This window comes from Colletotrichum abscissum, assembly GCF_030869225.1.
Source record: "Colletotrichum abscissum strain IMI 504890 chromosome Unknown Scaffold_19.1, whole genome shotgun sequence".
Classification (NCBI taxonomy): Eukaryota; Fungi; Ascomycota; class Sordariomycetes; order Glomerellales; family Glomerellaceae; genus Colletotrichum; species Colletotrichum abscissum.
In genome coordinates this window covers 131,279-146,613 of record NW_026850087.1, presented here as the reverse complement: position 1 = coordinate 146,613, position 15,335 = coordinate 131,279, and the positions used below count along the sequence as shown (strand labels likewise).

At 53.0% G+C, this 15,335-nt stretch overlaps 6 protein-coding genes across 6 annotated transcripts; 3 read left to right on the top strand and 3 right to left on the bottom strand.

The window, feature by feature from the left end:
- Positions 1-86: 86 nt before the first annotated feature.
- Positions 87-1,582, bottom strand: CABS01_08370 (transmembrane amino acid transporter; the record flags this gene model as incomplete). Its single annotated transcript, XM_060541730.1, has 2 exons — positions 87-146; positions 203-1,582. 2 exons carry the CDS (start codon positions 1,580-1,582, stop codon positions 87-89), a joined length of 1,440 nt encoding a protein of 479 aa, XP_060401887.1.
- Positions 1,583-3,956: 2,374 nt separating this feature from the next.
- CABS01_08369 (uncharacterized protein) lies at positions 3,957-4,334 on the bottom strand (the record flags this gene model as incomplete). Its single annotated transcript, XM_060541729.1, has 1 exon — positions 3,957-4,334. The coding sequence occupies one exon, from the start codon at positions 4,332-4,334 to the stop codon at positions 3,957-3,959; it is 378 nt and encodes a 125-aa protein (XP_060401886.1).
- Positions 4,335-4,621: 287 nt separating this feature from the next.
- CABS01_08368 (uncharacterized protein) lies at positions 4,622-6,522 on the bottom strand (the record flags this gene model as incomplete). Its single annotated transcript, XM_060541728.1, has 5 exons — positions 4,622-5,390; positions 5,459-5,580; positions 5,659-5,945; positions 6,026-6,164; positions 6,226-6,522. The coding sequence occupies 5 exons, from the start codon at positions 6,520-6,522 to the stop codon at positions 4,622-4,624; spliced, it is 1,614 nt and encodes a 537-aa protein (XP_060401885.1).
- Positions 6,523-7,448: 926 nt separating this feature from the next.
- On the top strand, positions 7,449-9,695 carry CABS01_08367 (uncharacterized protein; the record flags this gene model as incomplete). Its single annotated transcript, XM_060541727.1, has 2 exons — positions 7,449-7,509; positions 7,612-9,695. 2 exons carry the CDS (start codon positions 7,449-7,451, stop codon positions 9,693-9,695), a joined length of 2,145 nt encoding a protein of 714 aa, XP_060401884.1.
- A 2,166-nt stretch (positions 9,696-11,861) lies between these two features.
- Positions 11,862-12,572, top strand: CABS01_08366 (uncharacterized protein; the record flags this gene model as incomplete). Its single annotated transcript, XM_060541726.1, has 1 exon — positions 11,862-12,572. One exon carries the CDS (start codon positions 11,862-11,864, stop codon positions 12,570-12,572), a length of 711 nt encoding a protein of 236 aa, XP_060401883.1.
- A 1,451-nt stretch (positions 12,573-14,023) lies between these two features.
- CABS01_08365 (uncharacterized protein) lies at positions 14,024-14,953 on the top strand (the record flags this gene model as incomplete). Its single annotated transcript, XM_060541725.1, has 1 exon — positions 14,024-14,953. One exon carries the CDS (start codon positions 14,024-14,026, stop codon positions 14,951-14,953), a length of 930 nt encoding a protein of 309 aa, XP_060401882.1.
- Between the last annotated feature and the right edge of the window lie 382 nt (positions 14,954-15,335).

Genomic DNA, 15,335 nt, shown 5'->3' with positions numbered 1-15,335 from the left:
TGAGACGCTTTGCTGCATGTTACAAGATAACTCAAGGGGTATTATTATCTGCACTATCAAAACTACAAATTCGACGAGATTGGTATTTAAGCGAGGGAAGCGCAGGTGAAGGGGCTGCTGATCTTTCCAGTCTTGAACTTGAGGTCCTATTCGAGACAATTAGCATGGTTACACTTGAGTGGGCATATACAGGGAAACTCACAATCTCAACAATACTGGCGTAGGTACCGCAAACCAGAACAACAATGCCGATGATGAAGGCAAGACCGTTGAGCGCAGTCTTCATGAGGTTCTCCTTGGCAAAGACGGAACCCTCGCGCATGAGCATGAACCACATCAGGGCAGGGAAGTAGAAAGTGAAGCCGGAGATGAAGAGCGAGGAGCTGATGGACAGAAGCTCGGAGAAGAAGGGGATGGCTTCGGCGATGATGAAGGCGATGATGGTGATGACGGTGATGAGACCGAGCCAAGTGATCCAGCCCATCTTGGTGTTGATGAAGCGGATGATGGAGTCCTTGTAAACACGACCGTGGATGTAGCGGCCGACAACGGTGGTGTTGATGGATCCCGAGATGAAGATGACGGGCAGGGCGACGCCGAACGCAATCTTGGAAATGGTGTTACCGGCGGACAGCAGGGCAGGGGACTTGACATCCTGGCCAACAAAGGCGTAGATGAGGGCGCCAGTGAAGGTATAGATGAAGATCTCGATCAGACCAAGGGCCCAGATGGACTTCTTGTAGTCTGTCGGGGTGTGCATCTCATCCATGAAGGAGAACTGGCAAATGGCAAAGCTGTAAGCGAAGACAACGTTGGTGATGGCGATGAAGGCCTCGGCGAACGTGATACCATCCTTGGGCCAGGCAGACCAGGGAGCGGTGGTAATTTCACCTCTGTTGATACCGGTCGCGATGATGGTGATACCGATGGCGAGAATGATGGAGACGAAATCAATGTATCCCAGGATGGCGACTTCGGCAAAGGACGGGGGGATGGCAAGAATCAGCAGGATAATGGCGGAGACGACGGCAAAGACAATGGAGCACGCGCCGTCGTTGGTGATGTTGCCAAAAGCGATGGCGCCGGTGAGGGTGTGAGAGCTAACCAGGAACGTCAACTGAAGCGCGAACATGGCACCGATGATTTCGTAGCCCCAGCGGCCAAACATGAGCTGACCGGCGTCGGCGTAGTGCGACACGTGAGGGAACTTGATCTTGACCTGACCGACGACGTCACTGGTGTAAATGGCTATCAAGCCCAAGGCCACGCAGACGATCACGCCGGCGACCATACCGAGGGAGGCAAAGGCGGCGGGAAGAGACAGACTGCCAAGGGCGATGGCCTCGACGATGAGGACGACGGTGAGACGCTTCCAGCCGAGGCGGTGGAAGTGGGCGCTGCCCTGGGCGGCCTTTTGCTTCTCGAGGTCCTGGCGGTTGAGGTCGGTGACTTCGCCGACTACTTCGCCGGGGAAGACGGCATCGCGGGAAAATTGGGGGGCGACGGCGGCGCCGTCGGAGGACTTGGTGTCCTTGTTGTCGGCGGCATGAGCCTGCTGTTGTCTAATCTGGTCGTGATCCATGATGGGCTCCTTGTTGGAGTGTGTGTAAGGTTGGAGAGAGTGTGGTTTTTTTGGTCTCTAGTCCAAGTTTTGTGTGTGGCGTGGGGCCCGGGCGGAGGAAGAGGAGGAGGGGAGGACGCTTTGACGGGATGATGTCAAAGGCGAGATGGGTGTTGTTGGAGTTGAGGGCGTTGTATGAGACAAACACACTCGGACGCACAACAGGACGGACCGGGTTGAACAGGTCTGACTTCGGTTGAAGAAAGAGAGAAGAGAGAGAGATGAAGAGTCAAGAGCCGGTTGGACTGAAAGAGAGAAACAACAACAAGAAGATGGGAAGACGGAGGCGGGATATATGGTGGCAAAGGGCGGAGCATCAGCACCGACCCCGGAGTCAGGCCGAGGGCTCGACCTCGTCGAGTTGAAAGCAATTCACCTCGACTGAGACCCGGAACCTACGATGATTGGACCAGGGTCCTTATCTTTTGGCCCCCCCGCGATCGTGGGCGGTGACACCGGCACCTGGGAAATGGAATGGGATGGGGATGGGGATGGGTAGATGGCCTTACCACGGACGAGGGACGAGAGAGTGGGCGAGTGGGCGGCAAGAGTTCGTCAGCTAGATTACCTAGATGGCTGACATACGGATACTCAAGTCCCACGGAAAGCTCTGCTATTCGACGACTCGTACTTTGTACAAGAGAATCATCAACCCGGCCCCCCTTGCTTTGGGACCGGATTCCGTGCGTTTGTGAAATTGCGGGGGAATAAACCGTTGCAGACTTTCCCCGCGAAATCGGCCAGCGTCCCTGAGATTCCAGAATTAACACATTGGTCTTTGCGTGAGGCCGCGTGCTGCTTCCCCGAGTTTCCCAGTGGAAAGTTGTATTTCTCGTTGTCAAGAAAACTAGGAACGCGTGCCAGCAAGTTGAGGGTTGTTGACGGGGTTGCTCTGTTCACGGTCGTGTAAATGCGGGACTGAGGCAATTGGTAGAGTTTTTGCATCGTAATAGGGTGGATATTGTGACCTATTCTTTACCTAAAGGACCCAGAAGCAGAGCCGCAGAGTGGCCTCATCTCGCCCACCTTGAGTCAGTCCATGTTGCTGTTCCCACGGGCGACCCCGAAATACGACCGGTGGCGCGCTGGGAAGAGGCCTGACGTGACTGGGATTTGAAGAGAGATAGTCTGAGCTCCTTTCAGAGAAGGGAAACGGACGAAAGAGAAAACTTTGCCTTATCTAGAGTTGCTGAAACTCTAGCGAGGAAAAGAGCGTCATATGTGACTTTGAACATTGGACGTTGGGCCAAGAGCATGAGGCTCAAAATTTTTCAGACGAAAACGAACAAGAGCCAAAGCCAAGAGTGGCGATTGCCGAACAAGGGGGGGGGGCCTGAGCCCGTTCGTGGGAAAAGACTCCCATAGGCGCAGACGTCTCTCGGATCTCTCCCACCCTTCCACCCTTCTACCCGTCCCCCTCCTCCCCTTCAAGTTGCCTTCCCGCGCTGGCGTAGGCGATTTCTGCAAGCCTTGGGATTGTCTTGAGTGTCTTGCTTCGATGCGCTAAACCAGTCGTGGGTTGCAAGGCCGCTTACCCGCAGAGGGCCGCAAAGTTAGACGTAATAGCGCCGCCGCGGTCCCGTAGATTCCCGACATCCTTGAGTCGTGGATCCATGCCGATCCCACCTTTGCCCACTCACACCTGTCACGTATTGGGAAGGCTTCTAGAAGATCGACTGGAAGGCCCCAAAAGGCTTGTCGACGCCTCCTACGTACTTCCCTGCACATGTGGCCACACAAAGTGCACAAAGGGCTGATCCCCCCTGCATATGCCCGTCTTCCCACCCGTGCCACCCCGTCCAGGGCCGCCTGTTGAGCGAGGCGAGCGAGGCGAGATCTCATGCGACGCGGGTTTTTGGAGCGAGTATCCATGCCGGACAGACTTCTCTCGTGCGTGAACGGAACCCATACGGACCCTGTTTTTTGCGTGTGTCTTCTTTTTGTGCCAGTTCTTTAGGCCAACTCTGACTGGCCAGAGAGACTTTCTGCTCAATAATTTGACATACAACCATTACCAACCGCAGAGATAACAGTTTCGGAGGCTGGTGTGGTTTTGGTGGGTGTTGAGAAAGGAGGTTGCATTTACGCCGAGTTCTCGCCCGACATTAACTGGACACATTCGTGGCAAAGCGAAACTGGTTTCATAGACATTAGGCGGAAAAGAAAAAAAAAAAAGAGTGACGAGAAAAGCGCAACACGTCGATGAACAAGGCGAATCAAGGCAAACAAGGCCATGGATAACAACTGTGCATCAGCAGGTTGTATTGGCGTCTAGTTGAGGGTGATAAACTAGCTGATTTACCGCGTTTGGCGGATCCGAAGGTTCAAACTTGCGTCAAACGACTCGGCCGTCGTGCCGCGAGAACCGAGCTACACAGCTTTGGCGTGCGAGATCTTCGTACGAAGGAGCAACTGGAAGCGGTTTGCGACGGGCTTTTGCTCGCTCCTCGTTACCGGGGGGCGGCCAGCATGAGCAGGGGAGGGTGAGGGACATGGACTGAACGAAGCTGTTGGCAATTCCGATTGTGTCATTGAATCCGGGGTAGAACTGCGGGGATGGGGCCAGTTTGCGTTTGTAATTTGTTAAAGGGCGCGCGCTGTTCTTGTGGCGGTCGTCCTCGAAATTATCGTCGCACTCTGTTCTGAACCGGTCTGGTAGTTCCTGGAGATGACATTCCTCCAAACCTGAGTCGTGCCATTCTCTCTTTGCCATGCTACCATGTTGTCATGATGTTCCCAGTCCATGGTCCCTTTCGGTTTCAGCCGGACGAACGCATCAACGGCCGAGATTGCTGCAAACCGGACCATCCCAGCCGCTGACCACTCCGAGAAGAGGACGATATCGCAAGCTGGAGTCCCCGAACCATGCATCCCTCGCGCGGTGAACGCTCCGGCCACGCACGGGGAGCCCGCAAGCAGCAACTGGGCCAATCCCGTGTTTGTTATTTGACGTTGTGGGAACTCCAAGTGGTTTGCTGCATCCGTGCATTTTCCACATTTCTACATGACACCAACACCACCACCACCACCACCACCACTACCACTAGTACCGCCTTGGCCGCGCTCCCACGTTGCCCATACTTCATCCAAGACTGGTAAGCAATGCTTATCCCGCCAGAGGAACCCGGAAAGGAGTTGCTGCAGGTTCTCGCGCCTGCATCGTTCCGGCGGCAAAATACCCCTGGCTCGTTCCAGTAAGCTATTTAGTCTCGACGAGAACCACTCGCGGTCCTCGGTTGTTCCGGACCCGACGATGCCCACAAAGAGAACCCACAACAAGGCGGCATCGTGAGACACCCAGATGAGTGCAATGGAATCCGCGTCATCGAGGGCGTCGCGCATCCTCCTGACGAGGACCCGAACCATGTGTCCCGTCGTCGGGATCTCTCGCAAAACGGTATAAAGAAACACGTGGGCCGCAGAGACGAGAACTAGGAACCGTTTCTGCACTGGCGTCGCTGTCCGGCGCTCCACGTATAAAAAGTGCAGAATTGTGCTATCAGCCGTGTTCATGACGATCCTGATGTCGTCTGCGGCCACGGACACGGCACCGCCTGCCTGCGAGAGGATCGCCTGCCTCAGCGCCACAAAGATCCTGAGCGGCTCGTCGCTCTCGTCGGGGTTGTGGCCGCCGAGCTTCTCCAGGTGTCGCAGGGAAGGCGTCCTTGCGCGATTCACGACCGACGGCGGGAGTGACACCTGCGCGAGAGTGTGGAACATGGGGAACTTTGGCACTCTTCCGAGACCCGAGGCTACTTGGATGTCGATCCTGGGGGAGGGATTATGGTCAGTTACCGTTCGTTGTGGAGGGCAATCGAAGGAGGTCAAGTCACACACCAATTGATGCAGCGGCAGAGGATGTAGTCGTGTTTGATCGTCTCCGGTCCCCCTCGAGCTTCTATCATGGCGTGGAGCCCCGTCAAGTGGACGTTTGCCGCCGAAAAGTGACCTTGAAAAGCCTACCAACATGTGTGTGAGAACTGGGGCATCGAAGTGAGGTGGTGGTATTCGTATATGAGCGCTGGGAAATTACTTACTTCAACGCTTCCCAGCATGGCCACGCCGGCAAGAACAGAGAGGTCATTGCTTGCACTACGGGCAGATTCTTGAGAAGCTAGACGATCTCTGATCATCTGCATCGCCTCCCCCTTTTGCTGGTACCCTTCCCGCTGGAGCTTGAAGTCAAGGAGAGGCATGGTGGCGGTCAGAAACTCTGCTGCCAAGGCCAGCGTAACGCGCATGATGAGAGCGCTCTGCATAGCATAGGGAAACCATGGTCTCTGAGTATCGATCGTAGTGGAGTTGAGATTGAATCTGGTGGTGACTGGAGAGTTAGCTCAGACGCACAGCAGCGGCGTGGCGTGACGGCGTCCGCTCGTGAGCGGTAGAAGCTGCGGCTCTTACAATATTTCACCAGAGAGTCCACGCAAGGACTACTAGGAATAGGTAGCGTATTGAAGGGGTCAGCGCTATCGCTCCCCAGTCTCTGTACCCAGGGTGGCAGCGATGCTTGGTGCAGAAACTCAGCAATGTCGGAGGGAGACTACGGAAGTGTGAGTGATGACGGCCTGAGTTATGTGGAGAGATGGGGACAAATAGCATACATGGGAACAGCGAGTTGACTGCACATCCTCTTGTTCTTTTTCTTGTTCTTGCAGATGCTTTGGACTCTTGGGTTTGGTTGACTTGAGCGTTGTTCCCGCCAACCTGAATCGTCCCTTCAACTGGGCCTTCTGCCTGATGGTGTCTTGTGAAATTGAGGCCGTCGAGGATCCCAGCTCCGAACGGCCCCTCTGGATGGCAGTTCGGATAGCATGACTTCTGGTGGATTTGCTCGCAGTTTGGAAACTCCCTTCAGTGGCATCGACGGTGATGAACTTGAAATCAGATTTGGGGCCCATGTCAAGGGGAGTTGGACCAGCCGAGGGGCTCCTTTAAGGCTGAAGCCCGGTCTGATCTCTAGCGTCACACGCCAGTCCCGTCCACATCTCCCACAATCAGTCGTCGTTATGCTGCCAAGATCAATCTGTCGGCCTGCGATATCATCAACCCCTGGACTCGTGCTCAGTAAGGCAACGAGCTAACAGAGGGGCAACAAAGGACAACAGGACCCCCCGCTGCACGTCAACAGCAACAAGCCTGATTGGTTAAGACTCGCTAGACTTGGCTAAGGTTGGTGAATAAAGTTGGTCCAAATGCCGCGCTCAATGCTGAGAGTTAGTCATCAACCAGGTAAAATGGCCCGAGTTCTTTGCGAAGAATCGCGAGTTGAGGGGGATACGGAGCAGCTGAGAGCAAAAGGCAGAGAAGGGGAGGCAGATTGGCCCGGCGGAGGTACGTACCGGGGCCAGATTCAACACTGATAAGACGCTTGCCTAATTTGATCTAGCCATCCTTAGATCCAATCGATGCAGCCAGTGAACGCCTGTCGCTTAGATGAGTGGGGATTGCTCTCCAATCGAGGCACGTAAAATACAAAGGACACGTGACATGCGCAACGATCATCCGACAGAGATACGTACCCATCTCAGTTCCAGGCCCGATGTTCGTCCGTTTTCGGCCTCCGAGCGGACGAAGCGGACGAAAGATGCGTAAGCACCGACGACATGAACAACATCAGTGAGACAGGCAGCAAGCCAGAGCTGCCCACGGCAGATGATCTGGGCTTTCCAAACGAAATCACGTCTTTGTTATCACTTTTGATTTTTACTCAGTGAGCTTTGGTATCTCGAGTTACCTCCTCTGTTGTGATATTTGGCTGTATGTAAAGGCAGCATTCGTCCTCAAGTCGTTTGGTTTGAAGCCTATAACAACAACATCCGAAAAGATGGACGAACGACCGACAAAGAAACGTAAAGTCCGAAAGGGAACACGAAGTTGCTGGCAGTGTAAGTTCGTCCGTGGAAGTGCTCCGGTTTCCCGAGCGAGATCCAGCTCTGCCGAATTCCCCGATTCAATCGCTATTCTTGATTTACTAACACCCCGTCCAGGCAGGAAGAGAAAGATCCGCTGCGAATTCTCCTCCAACGAAGAAGAAACCTGCAATGGCTGCCAGGCTCGCGGTGCCGCCTGCGTGAGCCAGGAGTTCACCGACGATGAGCCGTCTGGCCCGCCTGAGCGCGGCCTTGCTCAGCGTCTTGGACGGTTGGAAGAGTTGATGGTGAAGCTTGCCGACAAAATGGGCCCAGAGCCTTCATCGGTCAACAAATCGACCCCGCCAACACCGTCGGTCGAGGGTTCCCTTCGTGTTTCCGATTCAAATGTCACCCCGGATGACTCGTCCTGGCAGTCCGTGAGTGGGACCACCGCCGTCTCCGCCCCGATTCCCGGCCGCCCCCTATCCCAATCCGCACTGAATCCGCCTGCGGCGGAGCGTCCTCGTGCTGGCAGCAAGTACGATAAGATATGCCGCGACATTCACTCCGTGTTCCCATCTCTTCAGGATGCCCAGACCATCGTCCAGTCAAGCAGAGGCCCAATCTTCGTATTAATCATCTTTTACTCGTACCAAGATATTCTCGAGGGCAAATCCCAGCCGACTTCTTCTCTCACTGCCATGCCAGATGTCACCAAGCACCCGGCTATCTTGGCAAAGCATTTGCTTCAGTTGACCATTTGTCTGCAGCAGATGCCGCCGTGCTTCGACGTTTCTCAACTCGAGGCTTGCCTGAAGTGCTCCATCCATGAAAAGATGGCAGAGTGGACAGCAGCCGCCAGCGCCGTCACTTCCAACGACGAGTTGGTGGGTTCTGCAGAGGGCTTGGAGTGTCTGATTCTCGAAGGGTTCTACCTCGTCAACTCTGGCAACCTCCGCAAAGCATGGCTCGCCATGAGAAGAGCTCTTAGCTTAGCGCAACTGATGGGCATCGAGCGCGATGGCTCGCGGCCGTTGAAGTCGTGTGATCCCTCAACCGACCCTTCTACGATGCCTTCTTCTCATGCGCTGTGGTCCCGTATCAATTCCTGCGATCGATACTTATCCCTACTCCTTGGTCTCTCTGCCGGCACGCAGGATAACAGCTTCATGTCGGAAACCTTCCTGGTCCGTGACACGCCGATGGAGAAACTGGAAAAGAGATATACGGCCATCTCGCTCCGAATCATTGAGAGAAATCGCACTGCAGCGACAGAAGCCTTTGCCATCACTCAATCTGTAGACTGTGAGCTCGAGCACGCGGCAAAGTCCATGGGACGCAGCTGGTGGGAGATCCCGCCCGTGCCCGACTACACCGACACCACTGGCCAGATGAGCATCATGTCGCACCTGATGCTCCAGATCCACCACCATAGTTTGCTCATCTTGTTACACCTCCCATACATGCTTCGCAACCAGACAAACACCCGGTTCGACTACAGCAAGAATACGTGTTTAGAGTCTAGTAGGGCCGTCCTGAGACGATGCGTCATCTTCCGCACCGCCAACAACGCAGCATTCTCATGCCGCCATATTGACTATTCGTCGCTCATGGCCGCCATGACGCTTCTTCTCGGTCACCTCAGTCGTCCTCCTGGCATTCGTGAAGAGGACTGGGCGAGACAACGGAGCGAGGACCGGACCTTGGCTGAAACTGTCCTGGCCAAAATGGAGGAACTAGCTGTGCTGAACGACGACAAGCTATCCGGCGAGAGTGCAGAGATTATCAAACAGCTGCTCCCCATTGTCGACTGCTGCAACGGGGTAACTCCACGCCATTGCCCCGAATCAGAGGTGAAGAATCTTCAGTTGAGCATCCCTTATCTCGGAATCATCAATATCAAAACCACCGCAAATCAGACAGCCGAATCGCACTTGCTGGATCTTAGTCACTCACAGCTGCCCACACCAGCAAACACAACGACTGTGGCATCGGAATCTCTCCAGCAAGACACTCCTCCAGCAGTGTCCTTGGAAGCACTCCTCGGTCAGGACAACACCATCCCCCACGAGGACGTGTGTGCGGGCTTCAGCGCCGATTACCTCGGATGGCCATGCCCTGGAATCACAGCAGAGGCTGGAGATTGGGCGTTTCAAGGCGTAGATACAACTTATTGGTCCCTTCTGAACAGCGGCATGTCAGGTGACTTTTCTCAGTGACGAATTCAAGCCTTCAGTGCCCAGCAAGGGACGGAAAAGGCGTAGTTGAAAATCTTTGAGCTGTTCAGATGCTAAGGAAGATGGACTGTATTGCAACGAGTCTTTCAAAAAGAGGAATCAACCCCCTTTTCAGTCATCCGGGCTGCCCGAAACTCAAAGCGCACAGCCAAGGAGGCATTCAAGGTCGATCTGAGGCCTGCTCATGTCTGAAGAGCGTAGCCTGATTTACGCATCCACCACTGGACTTCTGTTGGATTCTGCCAAGTATTGTCACTCTCCTGTTGAGCGTGCATAGTTGCAGGCCCGCTTCACGTCGAATAATAGCGCAGCCTAAACAGGCAAGGGATCATGCTGCTATTGGACCCTGTGGTTTGCCCAAACTTGGACTAGAAGACGCAGCACTTGATCAGAAGTTCAGAACTACCATTTGTCCTCGGCAAGCTGGCCAGCTCCTCTGTCTCTCGTAGTTGGGTCCTGAACTCAGAAAGCCAGCCAACGAAAGCGGATTGACAAGGTAGAAACCCTCCAGGGGAACGCTCAAAAAGACACGATAATGTTTGAGTCTCTGAAACAAATATCCACGTTCAACATTAGCCCCAAGACTCAGCTAGTTTCTGTAATAACGGAAATACAGGACACAAGGGATCTTTGCCATTTGGTCGTTCCCAGTTGAGGATGCAGATGGAGACAAGTCGTACTTCATTTCCCGCTTGGTCGAAGTTGGGCATCTCCGCAGATTCGTGAGCCCGGTTAGCAACAAGACTTTCCCTCGGAAGTTCGATGATACTTACGGCTCGGCACATGCGGCTTTTGGAAAAGTGAACATGTTGGACTTTCTCCTTACCTAAGCCAAGCTGCCAAGAAGGGTCTTGGCGCAAACTCTTCAACTTGGATGAGGCTTGCTTGCAACGCTGTGTGGTTATGTACTAATATGTAATTCCCAGAAAGGGGGAACTGGGGCTTAGCAATACGACTCTACAGACTACAAAGGTGCTGTCTAATGTATGACTTTACCATGACCCCGGCCAGCCAGCCAGGCGTTGCTGGAGACATCCCACTCGGGCAATTCGTGAACCACCTAAACTGCGTGGGCCACCAGCATTCGTGCAGCACGCCGGGCAGAAATAACCAGCGCCCGGATCGAGACCCGAAAGACGCACTGATGGGGTTGCCAAGGGGGGGTTCTGGAGCATGGGCACCTGAGACTGGCATCCATCAACGCTCATGTCCGACAGCCGCACGAAAATCCATGACTCGTCGCCGAGCCAGAGACCAATCGGGTCGCTGGCTCTATACTACATATGGGGACTTGGGGGCACATTTGGGGCACAGATTGTATAGTTTGGTGGTCTAGAATTCTGATACAGGTTAGACTTATGCTTATTTCGCTGCGCAACTATACGGAAAAAGGACCGCACTCCAAGTTCAGTAGGACATTGTACCAGAGTCATCAGACCAGCCAGCTTGCCCGGCCAGCCAGAGCATTGGGCAAAGTAGTACACTGCTTGCGCCTATCCAGATCCATAGACCGTCCGTCGTCTGATGCCAAGGAGCAAAAGTCCATCACGGTCGTCCCGATTCGGTAACTGACCCTTAGAGACGTGAAATTGCCAGACATGGGGAACACTCGGCCGCTGTCCGGATTAGTATTCACTCCACGTCTCTTTTCGACCATGGCGGAGATCCGGTTAGGACCCGTGTGACATTACTGGTTGAGGTAAAGGACCCATTCAGATCCTTCAGCCTCAAAAGTGGACGGCGATGACCAGGGGAGACTACTGGGACAAAGGGTCTCGAGGTTCTCGGTTCTCGGTCCTCGGTATAGACTACTTTTGTGTATTATCGATGCGGGCTGGGGTGAGTGAGGCGATGGAAAGGTCCCTAACAATTCTGAATTATTGCCAGAATTAGGACCGTGGTCAATACGTAGAAAGTAGACGAGGAGATATGAGGCTAGATAGGAGGGATGAGAATGAAGGATAAAATGGTCACAGGTCGCTCTCATCATCAGCTTGGTCTCGGAATATTCAGTCTTCATCCAGTCTCAGTTGTCTTTCTCCTTGTACCCACACCGGTTCTTACTCTCTTTGACGCCTTGAAGAACTGAAAATTCAAAGTCACAATCCAACATTTGACCAAGTTTGACTATCTTTACCTTTGAACACAATGATCTCTTCCGCTCTCTTCGCAGTCTTTGGTCTGGCAGCTACGGTCATTGCTGCGCCTCCTCGCCCTCGCATGCTAGCTGCCGACGATATCATTCTCCTTGGCCACGGCGGCACCTCAAAAATCATAAAAGCAACGGACTACGATGCTCTCGAGACTGCCACCTCTATACCCGCACAAATTACATCATACAATGCCACAAGCACACCTGGCCTGATCCGTCGCGGCTGCCAGCAGAGTTCCGAGGTCCAAGTCATGTCAGATGAAGAGTTCCTCAACTGGGACGTTGCCATCTCCCCCGTCGTTTCCTCCTTGGAAGGTAGCTCCGCTGGCATCAGCGTCTCCAACGGGGTCGAAATCAGTAATTCGCTCACCATCGGTTCTGAAATTACCATTGGGGGCTCAGACATCATCAGCGTGTCTTTGGGCATGAATCTGGACATGTCCTGGTCTACGTCTCAGGAAAACTCCCTCGAATTCGATATCCCGGCGAACATGTACGGCGTCATAGTCAGCCAGCCTTTTGTGCGTCGCGTACAGGGTAACTTATTTACGGGGTGCACGGATAACCCGACAAAGACACCTTTCATGGCGGACACGTACGAGAGCCAGGGCTATGGCCAGCTGGCTTGGGTGAAGGGTGTCATTCGGCTCTGCACGAGCAAAACTTATCCTATTCCCTACTGCATTGGCGAGGGCCAGCACAAGTGAGTAGAATTACATGATGGGGTGGTGCAGAACAATTCTTTTTTGTTTTTCTTGGAAATTGGAAAGAACTGTGATGGATTATTTTGGCGCAATTTGATGCACATTTGATGCACATTTGATATAGTACTGGAGTAATGTATCATTGAACCTTGAACGTAGAGCTTTAGACCCGCAAGTCACTGCTTGAATACTTGCAGTTCAGACCAGACCAAATATTTCTCGTTACAAGTAAACCTGCAAAAGTGCTTGTAAACATGTCGAGATAAGGCAGCACTGAACGCTTTCAAGATTTTGAAATGGATAAATTAGAGGATTCATGGATCGTGTTTTTGGCTGATCACCGGAAATGGCCTGGCACCAAGTAAGGTACACATATCAATAATCAATAGAGGTATAGGCTCGAGGAAACTCGACATGATCCCGGCTATTTCATCATGGAAACCGGAATAAAAGACGGAATCGTTGTTCAGCTATTACAGCTCAAATAATCGGCTCATACTTCACGCCTGATAGATTATGACCTTGAATGGCCAGGAATGGCATTGAATCATTCTTCGTTGGCATTGGTCGGTACAAGTAAAGACCGCAGGAGTTGGAACTTGAATGTGTTGCATTTTGTCATGCCAACGGCTGGCTGTTGGGTACCCCAAACAATTGAAGATGTGTTCCAAGGGACATTTTCTTACTTCATGTACTCAGAATTTTATCTTCTCACGCTCACATCACCATGTGAATTTGAGTTAGGAATTATGTTCTTGGAAACGATCATCACTACATAGACCTTACTCTCAATAGATTTTGGATGGCTCTACATGGATGTTCTGTCTCATGTCAAGGCCCCTTCAAGAAAACATTGAGTGGCGGCGCGAACTAAACATAGGTACCGTGTATCTTTAGTAAGCCATAGGATGGGAAAAGTCAAGTAATTCTATTTCCTAGTCACTACTCCGTATAATTAGACCGAACATGATCATGGATCTCGTGGTCAGGAGGTAACTGATAGGAGATTGATAAGATGAAAACTTGGAGTAACCACACTTGGTTTAGCATGATGGTTCCAATGTAACACAGCCCACGCGATAAAATCACGCACTTGACCAAAAAAGGATTACTGTCAGCTAGAAATTCTGCCCGTTCGGGTTGAACGATTTCCAGTCAGTTACAGAGGTACTTAGGCCTTCCCGGTCTCAGCTGGTAAGTGGCCGGTATCCCTCTAACAATATAAACACTCTAACCTCCTCACTCATAAGTTCATTACGCATAGAAGAAAATACAGAGATGGCGTTATGCTAGGTAGAAATAAAAATATTGGGGACACCGCAAGTCTGGTGTAACATTTAGGGCCGCGGTGTATTGAACCGACGCAACTCGGTTCTGTCGGCGATGGAGAGCTTGGCTCATGCACCCAAGAATCCTTCAGCAATTCTTCAGCAACAAGCGAACAAATCCACATCATGCGCGTGGTTGTCTTCGGCGCAACAGGCGGACAGGGCATCGCCCAAATCTCAGCTCTCAAGGCGGCAAACCACTATCCCATCGCCGTGAGCCGGCAACCCCGCATTACTTCGCCGCCCGTCGAGACCCGTATCGCAGAGCTCACCGACCGGTCCGCCGTCCGTGCTGCTCTGTCCGGTGCAGAAGCCGTCTTGTTGAACTTGCCTTCCTTTCAGCCAGCTGATTTCCTCTATGCCGCCGCGAGGACTATTGGGGCCGAGGCCGCTGCGCAGTCGTCGACTCTAAAGATCATCGTGTTCAACACGAGCTTCCCCGTCCCCGAGAAGAATGTCGGCATTGAAGCTCAGGAGCATCGTCGGGAGACACGCCGAATTTTACGGGAGGAGGTCAAAGGCAGCGGCGTAGCACTCGTTTCGATACAACCCGGCGTTTTCCTTGATAACCTACTAGAAGGCTGGACTTTGCCGCGCCTTAGAGACGAGGGGCGGATAGTCTACTGCCATAAACCCGACCTCGAGGTGTCGTGGATTTCTCTCGATAATCTGGCGCTCCTGATGGTCGCGGCCTTGGCACGGGACCCGGCGGAGCTCGATGGACGGAACATAGTCGTCGGTGGCCCGGAGACGGTAAAATTGTCCCAACTCGCCGAGAAGTTGGGCCGTGCGTGGGGCCGAGAGGTTGGGTTTGAAAACCAGACGGTGGACCAATTTTCTGAGGAAATGGCTGCGGCATTGAAGTCTCAGATGCAATCCGGTAAGGAATTGGAAGTCGTCGTGGACGAGACGAGAAGGGCTTACACATGGTACAATGATGCCGAGGAGAAGCCCTTCAAGGTGGATATGGCGCCTGTGTTGGAGGAGCTGAAGGTTTGCTTGACGGGGATTGAGGACTGGGGGAGACTCAAGGGCTGCCCCATAGAGACCAAATAAGACGTACGCTGAGCTCACTGTGGTAACGATGATGAAGAAACTTGGTCTTTTCGCGAAGCCAGCCTGGCGTCCTTTCAAAGTATTCAACTCGCTCATCCCCTCCGGGCTAAATCTGTGGTTGGGATCTTGGAGGAAGAGACTTCATTTAGACTAACCTCGCAATTTTACAAAGTAAACTCAGGGCTAGAATTCCTCAAAGCCTCATGTTACTGGCCTTGACCTGCTCCCTCCCCTCAACACCTCCTTTTCCACTACCTCAGAGCGATCTCACCGCCAAACCCTCGTCAATGTGATGTAGAGCAGCCGAATCTGACAAGTTACGATGCTAACGCTGACATCTGGCTTATCAAATGTTTTGAAATGCACAGCTTCTACTACCGGT